This window comes from Carcharhinus amblyrhynchos, chromosome 6 (assembly GCF_965287045.1).
Source record: "Carcharhinus amblyrhynchos chromosome 6, sCarAmb.v2.hapA, whole genome shotgun sequence".
In the NCBI taxonomy this organism is placed as follows: domain Eukaryota; kingdom Metazoa; phylum Chordata; class Chondrichthyes; order Carcharhiniformes; family Carcharhinidae; genus Carcharhinus; species Carcharhinus amblyrhynchos.
Genome location: NC_137329.1, coordinates 59,567,636 through 59,583,841, shown reverse-complemented (window position 1 = coordinate 59,583,841; position 16,206 = coordinate 59,567,636). Strand labels below are relative to the sequence as shown.

At 42.0% G+C, this 16,206-nt stretch overlaps 1 protein-coding gene across 2 annotated transcripts in view; it reads right to left on the bottom strand.

The window, feature by feature from the left end:
* Nucleotides 1–335: 335 nt before the first annotated feature.
* Nucleotides 336–16,206, bottom strand: part of apip (APAF1 interacting protein) — a 53,643-nt gene continuing 37,772 nt past the window's right edge. The window contains exons 4-7 of one of the 2 annotated variants that reach the window (XM_080190535.1): nucleotides 11,088–11,205; nucleotides 4,530–4,665; nucleotides 3,076–3,243; nucleotides 336–2,985 (exon numbers count right to left, since the gene is read on the bottom strand). In XM_080190535.1, the coding sequence (XP_080046661.1) occupies nucleotides 2,886–2,985; nucleotides 3,076–3,243; nucleotides 4,530–4,665; nucleotides 11,088–11,205 (522 nt within the window). In that variant the 3' untranslated portion in view covers nucleotides 336–2,885. The remainder of the gene's footprint in view (nucleotides 2,986–3,075; nucleotides 3,244–4,529; nucleotides 4,666–11,087; nucleotides 11,206–16,206) is intronic. The other variant, XM_080190536.1, reaches the window with a different exon arrangement.

The following is a 16,206-nucleotide window of genomic DNA, read 5'->3' as shown; positions in this document are numbered from 1 at the left end:
AACAGTGGCATCACTTCAAAAGTATTTCATTGGCAGTACAATATTTTCATCAATTGTGAGGTTGTGAAGGGTGTTATTTAAATGTATGTTCTTCCTTTACACTTTGAGGATATTAACATGCGTACACCACTTGATACTAAATCTCTAATGGTCTGTTGTAGAATTTGGACTAGCTTATTACAAATATTAACACAAATGGATTGATGTCAGAAATATCTAGGGGAATCCTGGAATAGGTTTGTGGAGCTGAATGATCTTCTACTTCTGGGAGAACGCCTAGCAGAAGTGACAGAGCATTGGCAACAGCAGCAGGTAACTCAATAATACTACAACCATTGAGAAAATCCAGAACTGCTGTAAGTTTATTTCAAATGACGTTAAATATATTAAATCCAGGCTTACAAAGTGGTCTTATGATGCAGAATAACAGCTCAGACTGCTCAAGAGTTTGCATATATGAAGCAACAGTTGAATTTTGTTATTTTTTATTCGTTTGCAGAATGTGGGCCTTGCTGGTTGTGCTAGCATTTATTACCCATCCCTAATTGCCTTGGACTGAGTGGTTTGCCAAGCCATTTCAGAGGCAGTTAAGGATCAACTGCATTGATGTGGATCTGGAGTCTCATGTAGGTCAGATTGGGTAAGGATTACAGATTTCTTTCCCTAAAGGACATTAGTGAACTAGATTGGTTTATGACAATCGACAATGGTTTCATGGTCATCATTAGACTTTTAATTCCACATTTTGATTGAATTCAAATTTCGAACCTAGGCCCTCAGAGCAGTGTCCTGGGTCTCTGAGGTGTTAGTCCAGTGACAATACTAAAGTCTAAAGCCACAGTTTAATATTAATTCAAATTTTCTTTTCTTTTATGGGATGTGGGCATCATTGTCAATGTCGGCAACCTTTGCTCATATGTTGAGAAGGTCGTGATGAGCTGCCTTCTTGAACCACAGCAGTCCATGTGTTGTAGGTACATCCACAGTGTTGTAAAGGAGGAAATTTCAGGATTTTAACCCAACGAGAGTGAAGACCCAGCAACAGTGATATAGCTCTAAGTTAGGACTGTGTATAGCCTACAAGGTGATTGCAAGTAATGGTGTTCCCATATGTCTGCTCTCCTTGTCCTACTGGATAGTAGTGATCACTGGTGTGGAAAGTGCTGCCGAAGGAGACTTAGTGAGTTGCTGCACTGCATCTTGTAGATGGTACACACAGCTATTGCTGTGCATTGATGGTGCAGGAAGTGATTGTTTAAATTGTTGGGTGGGGCGTTGATTAAATGGATGGAATTGGGTTTCTTCACTATTGTTAGAGCTGCATTTATCCAGATAACAGGAGAATATTCTATTACATTCTTGTCTTGCAGATGGTGGACAAGCTCTGGTGAGTCAGGTGGTAAGTCATTTGTTGCAGAATTCTCAGTCACTGACCTGTTCTTATAACCACAGTTTGATAGGATCAGTCCAATTCAGTAGTAACTCCCAGGTTATTAATAGTGGGGGATCCAGCAACAATAATGCCATTGAATATCAAGGAAAGATAGCCCAAACCTGAATGTTGCCCAGGACTTGCTGCATGCAGGATCGCACTGTTCCAACATCTGAGGAGTTGTGAATGGTGCTGAACATCCCCACTTCTGACCTTATATTGGAGGAAAGGTCATTGATGAAGCTAAAGGTGGTTGGGCTTGGGACACCACCCTGAAGATCTCCTGCATTGATATCCTGGAATTGATATAATTGATCACTAACCAACACAATCACCTTTCTTTATGTCAGATATGACTCCAACCAGAGAATTTTCCCCATGATGCCCATTGATTCCAATCTTGCCACAAAATGCTGCTTTGTTGTCAACGACAGTCACTCTCAACTTGTATAAACTCTTGAATTCAGTTCTTTTTTCTATGTTTGGACCAATTCTGTATTGAGATTAGGACCCAAGTTCAGAATATGTTGTTGCAGTTACAGATAAGGTAAAGTGCAGATGGAGTCAATGGATGGGAGGCTGGTTTGATGGATTGGGCTACGTTTACAAGCCTTTGTAGTTTCTTGCAGTCATGTTCAGAGCAGGAGGCATACCAAGCTGTGATATATCTGGAAAGGATGCTTTCTGTGGTGCATCTATAAAAATTGATGAGAGACATGGTGGGCATGCCGAATTTCCTTAACATCCTGAGAAAGTAGAGGTGTTAGTGACTGTAACGTCAGCATGGAGGGACAAGGACAGTTGCTCGTGATCTGAACTCCTAAAAACCTGTCGCTTTCGACCATTCCATTTCAACACCATTGATGTAGACAAGGACGTCCTCCACTACGTTTCCTGAAGTCGATGACTATCTCCTTCATTTTACTGACACTGAGGGAGGAATTATTGTCATTGCATCATTTCATTAAATTCTCTATTTCTTTCCTGTACTCCACCTCAACATTGTTTGAGATCCGACCCACTATGGTGATGTTGTCAGCAAAGTTATACATATTAATTTAAAGTCAGCTGTAGGAAATGACTCATAAGATTCAAAAAATCAGAAGTGACCTAAAGGTAATTAATTGAATGCCAAGGATTGGGTGTCAATGTACCTAATAAGAGTTTGGTTACCACATACAACAGGCACAGTTCTTGCAAAGATTTTGATTAACAAAACACTCAGCCAATTCTGTTGAGTCGGTCATGGCACATGATTGCATAAAACAATCCACACATGAAATATCTGGCACCTAGTCTGAATATTCACCAATACTGCAGTTCAGCTCTGCTCCCATGGTCAGGCACGTTCTAAATTTCATGCTGCAAGCAAAGACATTTTCATCACATACACAGGCCTTTGAATTTACAACAGACCTCTACCATGGGCCAGTTACATCCTGACTACAAGGTCTTATACAATTCCGTTTTCTTCCTTTGGATGGTGAGATGGGTCAAAGCCACATTGTTTCATTTGCAGAGCAATATCAAACAGATAATCGTAACATTCGCACCTATAGAGAGAGGAAGGAGACACAGAAGTGAAGAGTTAACGTACATTGCTTGGAGACAGAATTTGGGAAGCTAGCACACAGTGCACTTACATTGTTTTTGCATTTTGCCATGTCTTCCCCCACACGTAGATGCCATGGCGTCGAACTAAGACAGCACAGGAATCTGGGTATTCCTCCATGGCACGAGCCATTCGTTCCTGCAGGTCCTTCTCTTCTGGTGTATTCTCTATAATAGGAACCACCAGCAAATCATCATACCTGACAAGTAAAACATTCAAAAAGAGCTTTTATAAAATTAGATACTCACTTCTCCTTGAACAAATGCAATGATTTCATCTTTCAACAAGTTACATGAAATTTACAGCCACTTAAATTTCTACTGTTGATGTGCCTTCACCACACAGACTGCAGTAGTGGTTGAAGGAGATAGCCACCTACCCTCCCCCCCACCACACACACACACACACACACACACACACACACACACACACACACCTTCCCTCAGACAATTAGGGATAAACGTTTTGATATTGCCAATGATGCGCATGTTACAAAAATGAATTTTTAAAAAATAAAGATCTAAAAATTATTAGATTTTCTAATTTTAAATAGCAATGATTAACTTTTACCTTATTTACTTCCAAAAAAATCTCAAAACAAGAATAAAGAAGCAAGCCTCCATTTCCTATTGTTGAAGTATAGCTGTAATCTTATGATTATTAACTTTAGCACTTGTCTACCTGTGTGGTTGTGACAAGGATAAAATGAACACTGCTCTCACCCTGGAGCCTCTGGTCTTTACCAAGTACAGGTCCACATTCCCTCTGCACCATGAAAGTTAAGATGTACTACAGGATCTAGACATCAGTGAAGAAGGGCCAAGTGAAAGCTGAAAAGTCACTAATCAGTTATGATGCATTTTTCTGTCAATATAGTCTTTGATCAGGTTTTTAGTAACTTCTGTTGTCTTCAGAGGTTGTCACTGCTTTTCAGTCAGTATTTCCAGAACTTTCTTTCACTCTCAGGAATTGTCCATGCCACTGTGTCTCACTTCTTCTAACTAATTCCTGACCAGATATAGTTATTGGTTTAGGATACCTCATTATGTGAGTATCATGTGAATAACTAACACATCCTCAAAAGCAGCTCCCCTCACATCGTGGAAACGCACCTTTTTAAATCCTCCTTGTGTCGTTATTGATCTCACTTCACTTTTGAAAAAGAAATTGTTTGCATTTAGCCCACATTAAAAATATTCCAATTTAACTGCTGCAATGCGATTATTTGCCAAGCCTTTACCAAAAGTTGGTCACTAGATTAATGCCAGGAAAGGGACAAAGCACTGTTCACTCTATCACTTCACCCATGATTTGAATATTGGCAGGCTTGGATGCAAAGCAATCCTCTTACCCACTATATCACCCACAAGTTACTGCTGCTAGTTTAAAGTGAAATAAAAATGATACTACTTGGTTCATTCGAAGGATTCAGTGAAACGCCAGTGGATTTATGTTCCGTGTGACACTTGTTGAGGAGTACAATACCTGTAATAACCTCCAGATTGGCACTTCCTGATTCCTTTAATCATTTCTTGATGTGTAATTTGAAATTCCTTCCCTGGAAAGAGGAGGGTTGCCATGACAGCAGCTTTGGAGTGCGTGTGTATGACGGCTCCAGATCCTGTAGAATTATAACCAACACTTCATACACATTCCCAAATACATAGAACTGAACCATCAACACAGCATCTCATTCAGACAAATGAGCTGGTACAGATAAGGGGGAATTCAATCATTATAGTTAGAATTGTCTAGCAATGCCACAAATTTAAAATTCTCATCCTTTGTTCAAATCCCTTCAAGACCCCAGTCGCCCCTCTGACATTCTCCAGCTCTAAAACTCTAAACCACTTTTAATTCTCACCTCTTGCACATTCACAATTTTATTCATCCCACCATTGGAGGCTGTCCCTTCAGCTATCTGGGCCCTTGAATTCCCTCTCTCGCCTTCCCTCTCCTCCTTTAAAACCTATCTCTTTGACCCAGTTTTTGATCACCTGCCCTGGTATGTCATCACGTGGCTTGGTGTCAAATGTTGTTCAATTACATTCCAATGAAAGGTCTTGGGGTATCTTATATTAAAGGTGTTTTATAACTCAAAGTTGTGATTGCCTTCTTATATTAGTCATTACATACAAAAAAGAAATTGACATGGGTTGCACAATTTTATTACCTTTGTTTCCCCATTCCACAATACCCAAATGTTATCTAAAGTTGCAATAGTCACAGTTCCTTGCCCTTCTGCCTCTTACCATCTTGGTGGATTCATTGTTCTACATGAATAATGCTCTTTATAAAAGAAAGAGCTTGCAATTATACAGCAATTTAGTGGAATACCGTAAATGTCAAAGTTGTTTCATAAATAAGCATTTGAAAAACATAGTAGAACATGGAAGGAAAGGGAGGCATGGTGGCACAGTGGTTAGCACTGCTGCCTCACAGTGCCTGGGACCCGGGGGTTTGATTCTGGCCTTGAGTTATTGTCTGCATGGAGTCTGCATATTCTCCCCATGTCTGTGTAGGTTTCCTCTGGGTGCTCCGGTTTCCTCCCACAGTCCAAAGATGCGCAGGTTAAGTGCATTGCCCATGCTAAAATCTGGAGATTAGCCGAACTAGGGAATAAGGCACGTTGGGTCTGGGTAAGATGTTCTGTTGGACAGTCAGTAAAGATTCAATGGACTGAATGGCCTCTTTCCGCACTATAGAGAACTTTATGGCTCTCTGGTTTAGAAATTTAGATTAGATGGATTTGAGATGAACAGGAAGTAACTAAAGTAACAGAAATGAGCTTGTCTATGTAACATTAGCTAAAATCAAAGCTCATGAATTGAAGCAAAATATTAAGCTGGCTAAGAGATCGGTTAGAAGGTGGAAGACAGAGAATAGAGTAATAGCTACGTATTCAATGATGTTCCACAAGAATCTGTGCTGAAGCCTCAATGATTCACTATATTTATTAATGACTTGGAAAACACAATAGAAAGCCACACATATATATCCAAGATTACTGAATACAAAGCAGCTCAGACAGGAACATAAACTTAAAAGTGACACTGATTGGCAGATAGACTTCAGCACTCTCAGGCATGCATTTTATGTTCAGTCCTAGATATGAGGTCATCCATTTTAAACTGAAACAGTATTTCTCATGGCTCAGATCAAGTGTAGTAAGTATCTCATACTGTACCTGGTTGAAGTCATTAGGTTACATTGTAGCTTCACTTGAAGCAATTTTTTAAAGCGGCATCTCAGCCTTTTGGCTAAGATGCAAATGAGATCAAACCTTGGAGGAGGAGCTATACCTACTCCAATCAGCTTGGATCATGTAGATCAAGCCCGAGACAGGAGATGAGAGTCCTGTCTTGTCAGCTTGGATTGGGAATGTCTCAACTTGTTGGGACTCTGAATTGGCTCTGATTTGATTAGATTGAATTGGAATAAAGAATAAAAAAAACTGAAACAGTATTGATCTGCGAATTATTTAAATGGTGAAAAGCCTGGAATCCCAAAGAGAGTTAGGGCCATGCAGGCAGTTTGCTGAAAGTTAGTCAGGTACAATAGCAAAATGAAAAAGACATACAGCAAGGAGGGCTTGAACATAAATGGGAGGACATTTTGCTACAGCTATATAAAACCTTGGTTAGAGTATTGTGTACTGTTCTGGATACCAAGAGTGCAGCTAAGATTCACCAGAATGTTATTAAGGCTCCAGGGATTAGATTATGGGGAGAAATTATATAAAATAAGATTGTACTCCATGAAATATAGAAAATTAAGGGTTTGAGGATTTTGAAAGGAATTGATAAGGAAGATAAACAGAACGATTTTCGCCTGGTGGAAGAGTCTGAGGACAGAAAAAGTCAGCAAGAGGCCACTTAGAAAATAATTCAGGAAACACTTGACCGCGCACAAAAATCCATGGGCTATTAGAGAGAAGTGGAAGAAAGGATGGCAGCTGGTCAGATAAATTGGAACCTGGCTTTCATAGGTATGATGGAGAGTTCATTCATGTTCACTGTCTTACATCAGAAAATGTTAAACCTGATAGGATTTGTTGTCTGCACTAAGTTGTATGTCTCTGATGATAGAGTTGTTTAAACTTTGAAGGGGAATCTCCATTTGCTCCCTTAATGGCGTGTGAAAAATGTTGCTGTTGGGGGTTAGCATGTTATCAAAAGAATTGTACTCAAAATATATTAATTATAGATTTGGCTACTTTCAACCCCAACAAATGGTGAGAGATAGAGCAACTGAATTGTTTAAGCGTTTGCATCAAAGCAGGTCATTCCACCTCTGAAGAATTGGGCTGAAGGATAGCATGTACACTCCAGTCCAGAGTGCGAGCATGCACACTCCAGTCCAGCGCGAGCACACGCACGCTCTAGTCCAGCGCGAGCAAGTGGACGCAAGCACCAGTCCAACACAAGCGTGCAAACACTCCAGTCCAATGTGACCAAGTGCATGCTCCGGTCTAGCGGGAGCGTGCACACATTCCAGTCCAATGTGAGCGAGCGCAGGCTCCAGTCCAGCACGAGCAAGCATACGCATGCTCCAGTCCAGAGTGCACACATGTTCCAGTCCAGTCCAGCGCAAGTGAGCGCATGCACGCTCCAGTCCATTCCAGCGTGAGTGAGTGTGAGCACGCTCCAGCGCATGCATGCTCCAGTCCGGTCCAGCGTGAACAAGAATGCACATGCTCCAGTCCAGTGTGAGAGAGTGCATGCAAGTTCCAGTCCTGTCCAGTGCAAGCGAGCACACGCTCGCTCCAGTCCAGTCCAGCGTGAGAGGGCACACACATTCCAATTCAGAGTGTGCGTGTATGCTCCAATTCAGAGCGTGCGCTTACTCTCCAATGCAGAGCGTGCACACACGTTCCAATTCATAGTCTGCTTATATGCTCAAATTCAGAGCCTCCACACACGTTCAAATTCAGAGCTCGTGCGCAGGTTCAAATTCAGAGCTCGGGCGCACACTCCAATTCAGAGCGCGCGCGCGCACACTCCAATTCAGAATTAAGAGCACGCACACACTCCAATTCAGAATTAAGAGCATGCACACGCACTCCAGTTCAGAGCACACACACACACTCCCAATTCAGAGCGCATGCACTTCAATTCAGAGCAAGTGCACACGTCCCAATTCAGAGCGTGCTGTTGTAAAATCAGTCTGTTTTAACCCTTATACGGCGGACAAATAACTTTGAGTAGTCGTCTTATTAGTACAAACAATATTTATTTAAACGCACACAATCAATAATCACCCACCTGACCAACAATAAGTTATCTTACAGAAAATACTAGAATTCAAGTACAATACAAGACCTTGACTTAACTTTGTGTGACTGACAAGTACCCAAACAGATATTAGCCTTTATCTGTGTGCTGGTCTTGGTAGTTGTCTGTGTAGTTTGGTCCTTTGGTCTGGTCTGGCATTCTGGCTGTAGTCTTTCTTCCTTCCTTCTCGGGTGTGGTGGCTCTCCTCTTGCTGGCGATGTTCACCATTGTTGTAGCTCGTTCATGGGGTCAGAGAGAGAGATTCCTGATTGTGCAGCATCCTTTATACCCCGTTTGGTTTTACGCCCTTTATTGGCCATTGCCAATCAATTGATCAGGACTTGATCACCCTGATCGATAAGAGTCCAATCAGATGTTACCACACCGATCTCTGGATGTGTCCCCAGCAGCCATGCCTGTAGGTGTTGTAGGCACATAGGTCACATACCTTCCTCCTAAATAAGGGTTCACGGTGCCTTTACGTCTAGCACACAACCCAGTGTGACCAGAAAGTCTCTTTCATCCTGGAAATGGCCCATATCCTGTGTATTCACTCATCAGGGTTGCAGCCTGTTTGTCTTTAAACTGTAGCCTGTCAGTTTAGTTTCTTGCCCAGTTGTCCCAGAGTGCTTTACAAAACGCCATTTTAGATGGCCTGTTTGGCTACAGTGCACATGCTCCAATTCAGAGCACACACACACAACAAATCAGAGTGCACACACTCCAATTCAGAGCATGTGAACACACTTCAATTCAGAACGCGCAGATACGCTCCAATTCAGAGCGCACACACTCCAATTCAGAACATGCGCACACACTTCCACTCAAAACGCGCAGTCACGCTCCAATTCAGAGTGCACACACACACCAAATCAGAGTGCACACATGCCAATTCAAACCACACACACTCCAATTCAGAGCATGCGCACACGTTCCAATTGAAAGCACACACACATACTCCAATTCACAGCGTACACACACGCTCCAATTCAGTGTGCACACACACATACCAAATCAGAGTCCACACACTCCAATTTAGAGCGCGTGCATACACTCCAATTCAGAGCGCGCGCACACGTCCCAATTCAAAGCATGCACACACGCTCCAATTCAAAGCGTGCACACAGACACCAAATCAGAATCCACAAACTCCAATTCAGAGCGCGTGCACAGACATGCTCCAATTCAGAGTGCGTGCATACACTCCAATTCAGAGCGCGTGCATACACTCCAATTCAGAGCGCGTGCATACACTCCAATTCACAGCGCGTGCATACACTCCAATTCACAGCGCGTGCATACACTCCAATTCACAGCGCCCATTCCAATTCAGAATGCCTACACTCCAATTCAGAACACCCACACTCCATTTCAGTGCGTGCACACACTCCAGTTCAGAATGCTCGCACACACTCCAATTCAGAGCATGCGCACACACTCCAATTCAGAGCATGCATACACACTCCAAATCAGAGCGCAGGCACACACTCCAATTCAGATTGCACGCACACATTCCCATTCAGAGCGTGCACACACTCCAATTCAGATTGCACGCACACATTCTCATTCAGAGCGCGCACACTGACACCAATTCAGAGCGCGCACACACTCCAATTCAGAGCGCGCACACTGACACCAATTCAGACTGTGCATATACACTCCAATTCAGATTGCACACACACGTTCCCATTCAGAGTGCGCGCACACACTCCAATTTAGAGCGCGCACACACATTCCAATTCAGAGCGTGCTCACACTCCAATTCAGATTGCGTGCACCATTCCAATTCAGAATGCTCGCACACACTCCAATTCAGAGCGCGCATACATTCCAATTCAGATTGCGTGCACCATTCCGATTCAGAATGCTCGCATATACACCAATTCAGAGCGCGCGCACACACTCCAATTCAGAGAGCGTGCACACATTCCAATTCAGAGAGCGTGCACACATTCCAACTCAGAGAGCGCGCACACACTCCAATTCAGAGAGCGCGCACACACTCCAATTCAGAGCACGCGCACACACTCCAATTCGGAGCACCTGCGCACACACTCCAATTCAGAGTGCACGCGCACACACTCCAATTCAGAGCGCGTGCACACACTCCAATTCAGAGCACACGCACACGCTCTAATTCAGAATGCTCGGACACACTCCAATTCAGAATGCTCGGACACACTCCAATTCAGAGCGTGCGCACACACTCCAATTCAGAGTGCGCGCACACATGCCAATTCAGAGCACGCGCACACACGCCAATTCAGAATGCTCGCACACACTCCAATTCAGAGCATGCATACACACTCCAATTCAGAGCATGCATACACACTCCAATTCAGAATGCTTGGACACACTCCAATTCAGAATGCTCGGACACACTCCAATTCAGAATGCTCGGACACATCCCAATTCAGAATGCTCGGACACACTCCAATTCACAGCGCGTACACACTCCAATTCAGAGCGTGCACACACACTCCAATTCCAAGTGCACGCGCACACTCCAAGTCAGAATGCTCACACACTCCAAGTCAGAACGCTCGCACACACTCCAATTCAGAGCGCACGCACACACTCCAATTCAGAGCACACACACACTTCAATCAGAATACGCACTCTAATTCAGAGCCAGCATGTACTATTTCATGGCATATGGAAAACAATTGAAAGAAAGTATGCCCTTTCACTCAGTATGTAGTGTTTATATTCTGATTAGAAACAGTGTGTGGTACAATTATTTAAAAGATGTTGTGCATAGTCTCCTTACCTCGCATAGTGTAAGCATTCATAAAAAGAGGCGTGCATTGACTTTTCTTTAGCTGTTTTGAGGGTGGAGGGCCGGAGATGTCACATCCTTTTATGTCACAGACAAACAAATCATCAGGCTGCAAGACAAGGCAGCAGAGTTTAGGAACACTAAATTGGACAGACTGTAAAGCACCATTATTTATGACTGCCTGTGAAAATCAAATCTGATTTAGTGCTACCTGCTAGTTTGCCTGCAGTGTTGGTGTATCAGAGTGGTAGAAGCCACACTCTTGCCAACAATAGATACGGTTACTGATTCCTCCCACACAGTTTTAGGTTTCCAACAAAAGGCATGAGCAAATCCGAGGGTTTAAGTTCACTCAATTATTGAATGCGTGAATTTGAAATGGAACTTTTAAGGGTTTGTAACAGACAGATATGGAAAGAATTCCACCTCCATCAGTTTGGATTGTCGATTTCCAATCCCCAATGCAGAATAACTTTAAACAAACATAAACCATTTAGACCAAAGTAAATTATTATTGACGGTGGAAAGCTGAAATAAAAACCAAAAGCACGAGAAAATAATCAGCATCTGTGGAGTTAAAATTAAAGTTATGTTTCAGGTCTAAAATTTTTCAACTCAAAAGTTAAAAATATAATAGGTTTTGAGCAATTGAAAGCTGGAGGGTTGACACGTGAAGTGCTGCTGCAAGGAAGAACAACAAAAAGGAAACTCTATGATAGACTGGAGAGCAAGAAAGATTAAATGACAAATGGTTTCATGATTCAAAAGAGAAACACCAAAAACTTCTGAGCCCATTCATGGCTGGGATTCTCCAGTGCCACTCAGTGAATGCAATTTTGGCTGAGTGCCAAATTTTCCATTCTCACTGATAGCGGGGCAGCTATGGAAGGGATCAGAGAAGCCCGTCCAAAGGAATGGTGCTGGATTTAGTGAAGAAACAAAAGATGAGGTCTGAGTGGCAAGGTAGCAATCACCAAAGTAAAGGGATTAAGAAAGTGATGAATGAAAAAGAAACAGTAAAAAAAAAGCAAATTGAGGACAGCTGTTGATCTCAAGTTGTTAAACTCAGTGTTGAGTCCATAAGGTTGTCAGGCCCAGTCAAAAGATGAGGGGTTGTTCCTTGAGTAAGCATTGAGCTTCACTGGAACACTGTGACAGATCAAGGACAGAAAGATAACAGTGGGAGCAACAATGGAAATTAAAATGACAAGTGACAGGAAACTCAGGGCTATGCTTATATGTGGAACAGAGGTGTTGGTCACCCAGTCTGCATTTGGTCTCTACAATGCAGAGCAGCAAATTCAGTATATTAAATTGAAAGAAGTCCAAACAAATCATTTGGAAGGAGTGCTTGGGGCTTAGAATGGTAAAAAGGAAGGACGCAAAAGGACAGATGTTGCCTCTGTTGTACTTACATGGAAAACTGTCATAGAAAAGAGTATCTGAGTGACTGTGGAGAATGATAGAGAGAATAGTCCTTTGCAATGATGAAGGGAAGGGGGACTGTAAGATGCCTTTGCTGGCGGCATCATATTGGAGGTCATGGAAATGGGGGATGATCTGTTTAATGCTGAGGCTGGTGGGGTGGAAAGTGACAACAAGGGGAAGAGTATCATTGTTCTGCATGGGAAGTGCCACCAAATACATTCTCTCTCCTACCTTACCACAGACCTTCTCTGTTTTTTCTTCTTTCTTCACTTTGCTTCCCTTTCACTTGCTCAAAACCTATTAGATTTCTAACTTTTCTCAGTTCTGATGATAGGTTAACTCTGACTCTTTTTTCTCCACAGATGCTTCCTGACTTTGATTATTTCCAGCATTTTCCATTTTTATAAACCATTTAAATTTGGATTGTCAGCCTTTCAAATGATAAAAGCTGATCTAGACTAATCTCTGTGACAGTGGCAGATTGGACTAAGTGTCCTACTCATGAAGGTTGGACTCGTTCATTCCACACAATGTCAACAGCACTGACAGTGTAATATAATCAACAAGACAGCCTCAAAGTATCAGCTTCTCACTTCCGACATTACCACATTCTGGCATGTGAAGGGAAAAACAAAATGATTTTTAAACGCATTTCAGTAGTTGATTATTTTAGATGTCACCATTCATGTAGAAAAGGACCTTGTTAACAACACTGTTTCACTATATATTGGCTTGGTGTTTGCGATAGAAATAACAATGAGGCTATCACCATTCAATAAAGTATAAATTGGATGCTAACTTCTGCCAACTGCATAAATGCAGTTAAATGCGAAAATCAGGAAGATGGTGTGTGAGTTACCATGCTTCTCCAGAACCTTTGCTACAACAGTAACTTGCCAAGAGACCTGGCATTGAAATATATTGAACGATGTGAAGTTGTGGTCCAGTACTTAAACGGCAAATACACACTATACTAGTTGTGAAAAGGTAGGACTTGTCCATTCTTGTGAAAGTCAAATTTTAATGAGATAATGCTTAATTACTAAAAAACAGCCTCTCTGACACTGAAAATGAAATTTTATATGTATGGTGTCTCATTTCGTTTGACTAATCATTGTTAGAGACTTAAAAAGATAAAAATATTTAAATATTTGCTCTTTTGTCTCTCTCTTCATCCCATCTTTTTTTCTCTATATATTTTACTTTCTGTACCTGATTTGACATTAAATTCATCATTCTGACACTTCCTGGTTTTGACTCATTGTTACATAGGAAAGATTTTTCAATCTGATTGCTTAAGGAGATACAGTTACTGGGCTTGTTCACACAGATCACAGTTTCCCAGTAGACAGTGCTGCACTGAAATAGCTCCCCAATCATAGCAAGTTCCAATACAAAATCCCGCAGAAAGTCTGTGGCCAAGTCAAAGAGTAATCAATGGTTGCCGTTTTTCATTTGCCACTGATGGCAATATCCACGCCAAGACAACATCTTTCCTGAAAGGCGAGAGTGCTGAATCGAGGGATATTGTTTATTAATCCACCGCCGCTCTTGAGCTGAAATACTTTTGTGGCTCACTGTTCCCCATTTCCCCTCTGTTGAGCAATGGAGAAGAAAGCATTGTGAATGAATCAGCACTGGTGTCACTTAGATGTATTTTTCTGTGTTGCTTTTCCTCACGCTATGGAGCTTATTTGATGAACCACCACAACCACCCCACTTCCCCAAGACATTTAGAGTAAATCAGCTTCCCAACCTGCCAACCTGTCATCCTCTGCCAGTTTAATAAGTTGCCTCTGGCCACCACCCATTGTCTCCTCTTCCTGATGTTGCTGACTGATACCCTTTTTGCAGTTATCTGCTTTCCTTATAGATTTTCCTGATCACATCTGGTATCAGCACAAACACTTATGCTGTAGTAACCAGAAATGAAAACAGTCCCCTTAGTGGAAAGTTTTGCTATAAATTCTTATCAGGCCATAATCTTGTTTCGCACCTCATCACACAATCCTTAATGGTTGGTAAAATTTTTTTTTGGAATATTGTCCAGCAGTGAAAATGGTAAGTCTTTTGGCTAAGATCTAGTATTGACATGCTGTACTTGGTTGAAGTCATTAGGTTACATTTTAGCTTCATTTGAAGCAATTTTTAAAAGCGGCATCTCGGCCTTTTGGCTAAGATGCAAATGAGATCAAGCCTTAGAGGAGGAGCTATGCCTACTCCAATCAGCTTGGATCGTGTAGATCAAGCCCAAGACAGGAGGTGAGAACCCTGTCTTGTTGTCAGCTTAGATCGGGAATGTCTCAACTTGTTGAGACTCTGAATTGAACTTGATTTGACTGAATTGGAATAAAACCCTAAAACAAGCGAAAATAGTAATTTGAACCATTATTCCCAAGACACTTTCTAAGCTTCCCTTAAATCCAATTTGGATATTCTCTGCACAGTTATGTGGTAATCTAAATCATTTTATTGCCGATTCTAACTTGACTGATCTTTCTGTGTTAATGTCATCAGAATTTTTGTATCTGGATTATTAATGAAGATTATAAGCAACAAGAGTGCAAATAATCTTGTCAACTGAAGTCTCCTTAATCTCTCATGAGGTTTTTCTTCAATAATAGGCCCGTCTTAAAAAATACACTGCCATACTACCATCTAAGTGAAATCTAAATGGAAAATACTAAACACTGCACACAAATGTAAATGGCTCTAGCAGCTGCATTCTTGCCTCTGATTCAGAGAATCCAGGTCTCAGCCCAGAGACTTGAGCACATAATCTGGACTGACACCTTACTGTAGTTCTGAGGGAGTGTGATACTCCCAGAGAAGCTGTCATACAATGGCATCTAGCAATCTGGAAAAAGAATGTATTGCACCTCAGGGTATGTGTCACATCTGCATTAAACATCGTCCATTATGGCTGTAGAGGTTGATTTGTGAGCGATAGTCCCTTCCATAGATGAATAGTGTTGACCCGAGGTTAACTGATGTTTGTTCTCTTTTGCTGGGTTCTCTTTTCTGCCATTTTTCTGTCTTCTGATTTTTTCCAGATCCTTCCCGACCACTTGACTCAGGCACTCTGGTTGCTAGCGAAGACTTTCCATGCATCAACACCAATCTTGCACAACTTGATTGAAAATTATTGCTGAGGTCCACGAGGACAAGATAGAATGATCTGTGCTGTTTGCTGCACTTTCCCTGTAACTGCCAATGTGAGAAAACTGTCAACTATCAATCTTGCAGCTCTGAAGTCACGTTGAGACTCAGGGTAGATGTGTGATGTCAGGACATGCAATCTGGTCAGAGCAATGTGTGCAAAGACATTCCACACCATACTTAACAAAGAGATGACTCAGTATTAGTTTCAGTCACTGCAACTTACTTTGTGCTTCTACAGGGTGACTATTTTTGCATCATGCTTGTGTTATGGCACAAATCTTTCCTTCCAGCAGAGACACAGAAGTTCGTTGAGTGCTGTAGCAGCGCTAGTTTCCCACTTTTTGGATTTCAGGTGGAATGCCATCATTTCCTGGGGTTTTACCACTGGAAAGGCAGTCAATGGTCATGTCCAGCTGTACTATGAGGGCTCAGTGTCTAGTTCTGGTGGACTCACTGTCCAGCTTCTCCATAGTAAGAAGTCTCACAACACCAGGTTAAAGTCCAACAGGTTTATTTGGCA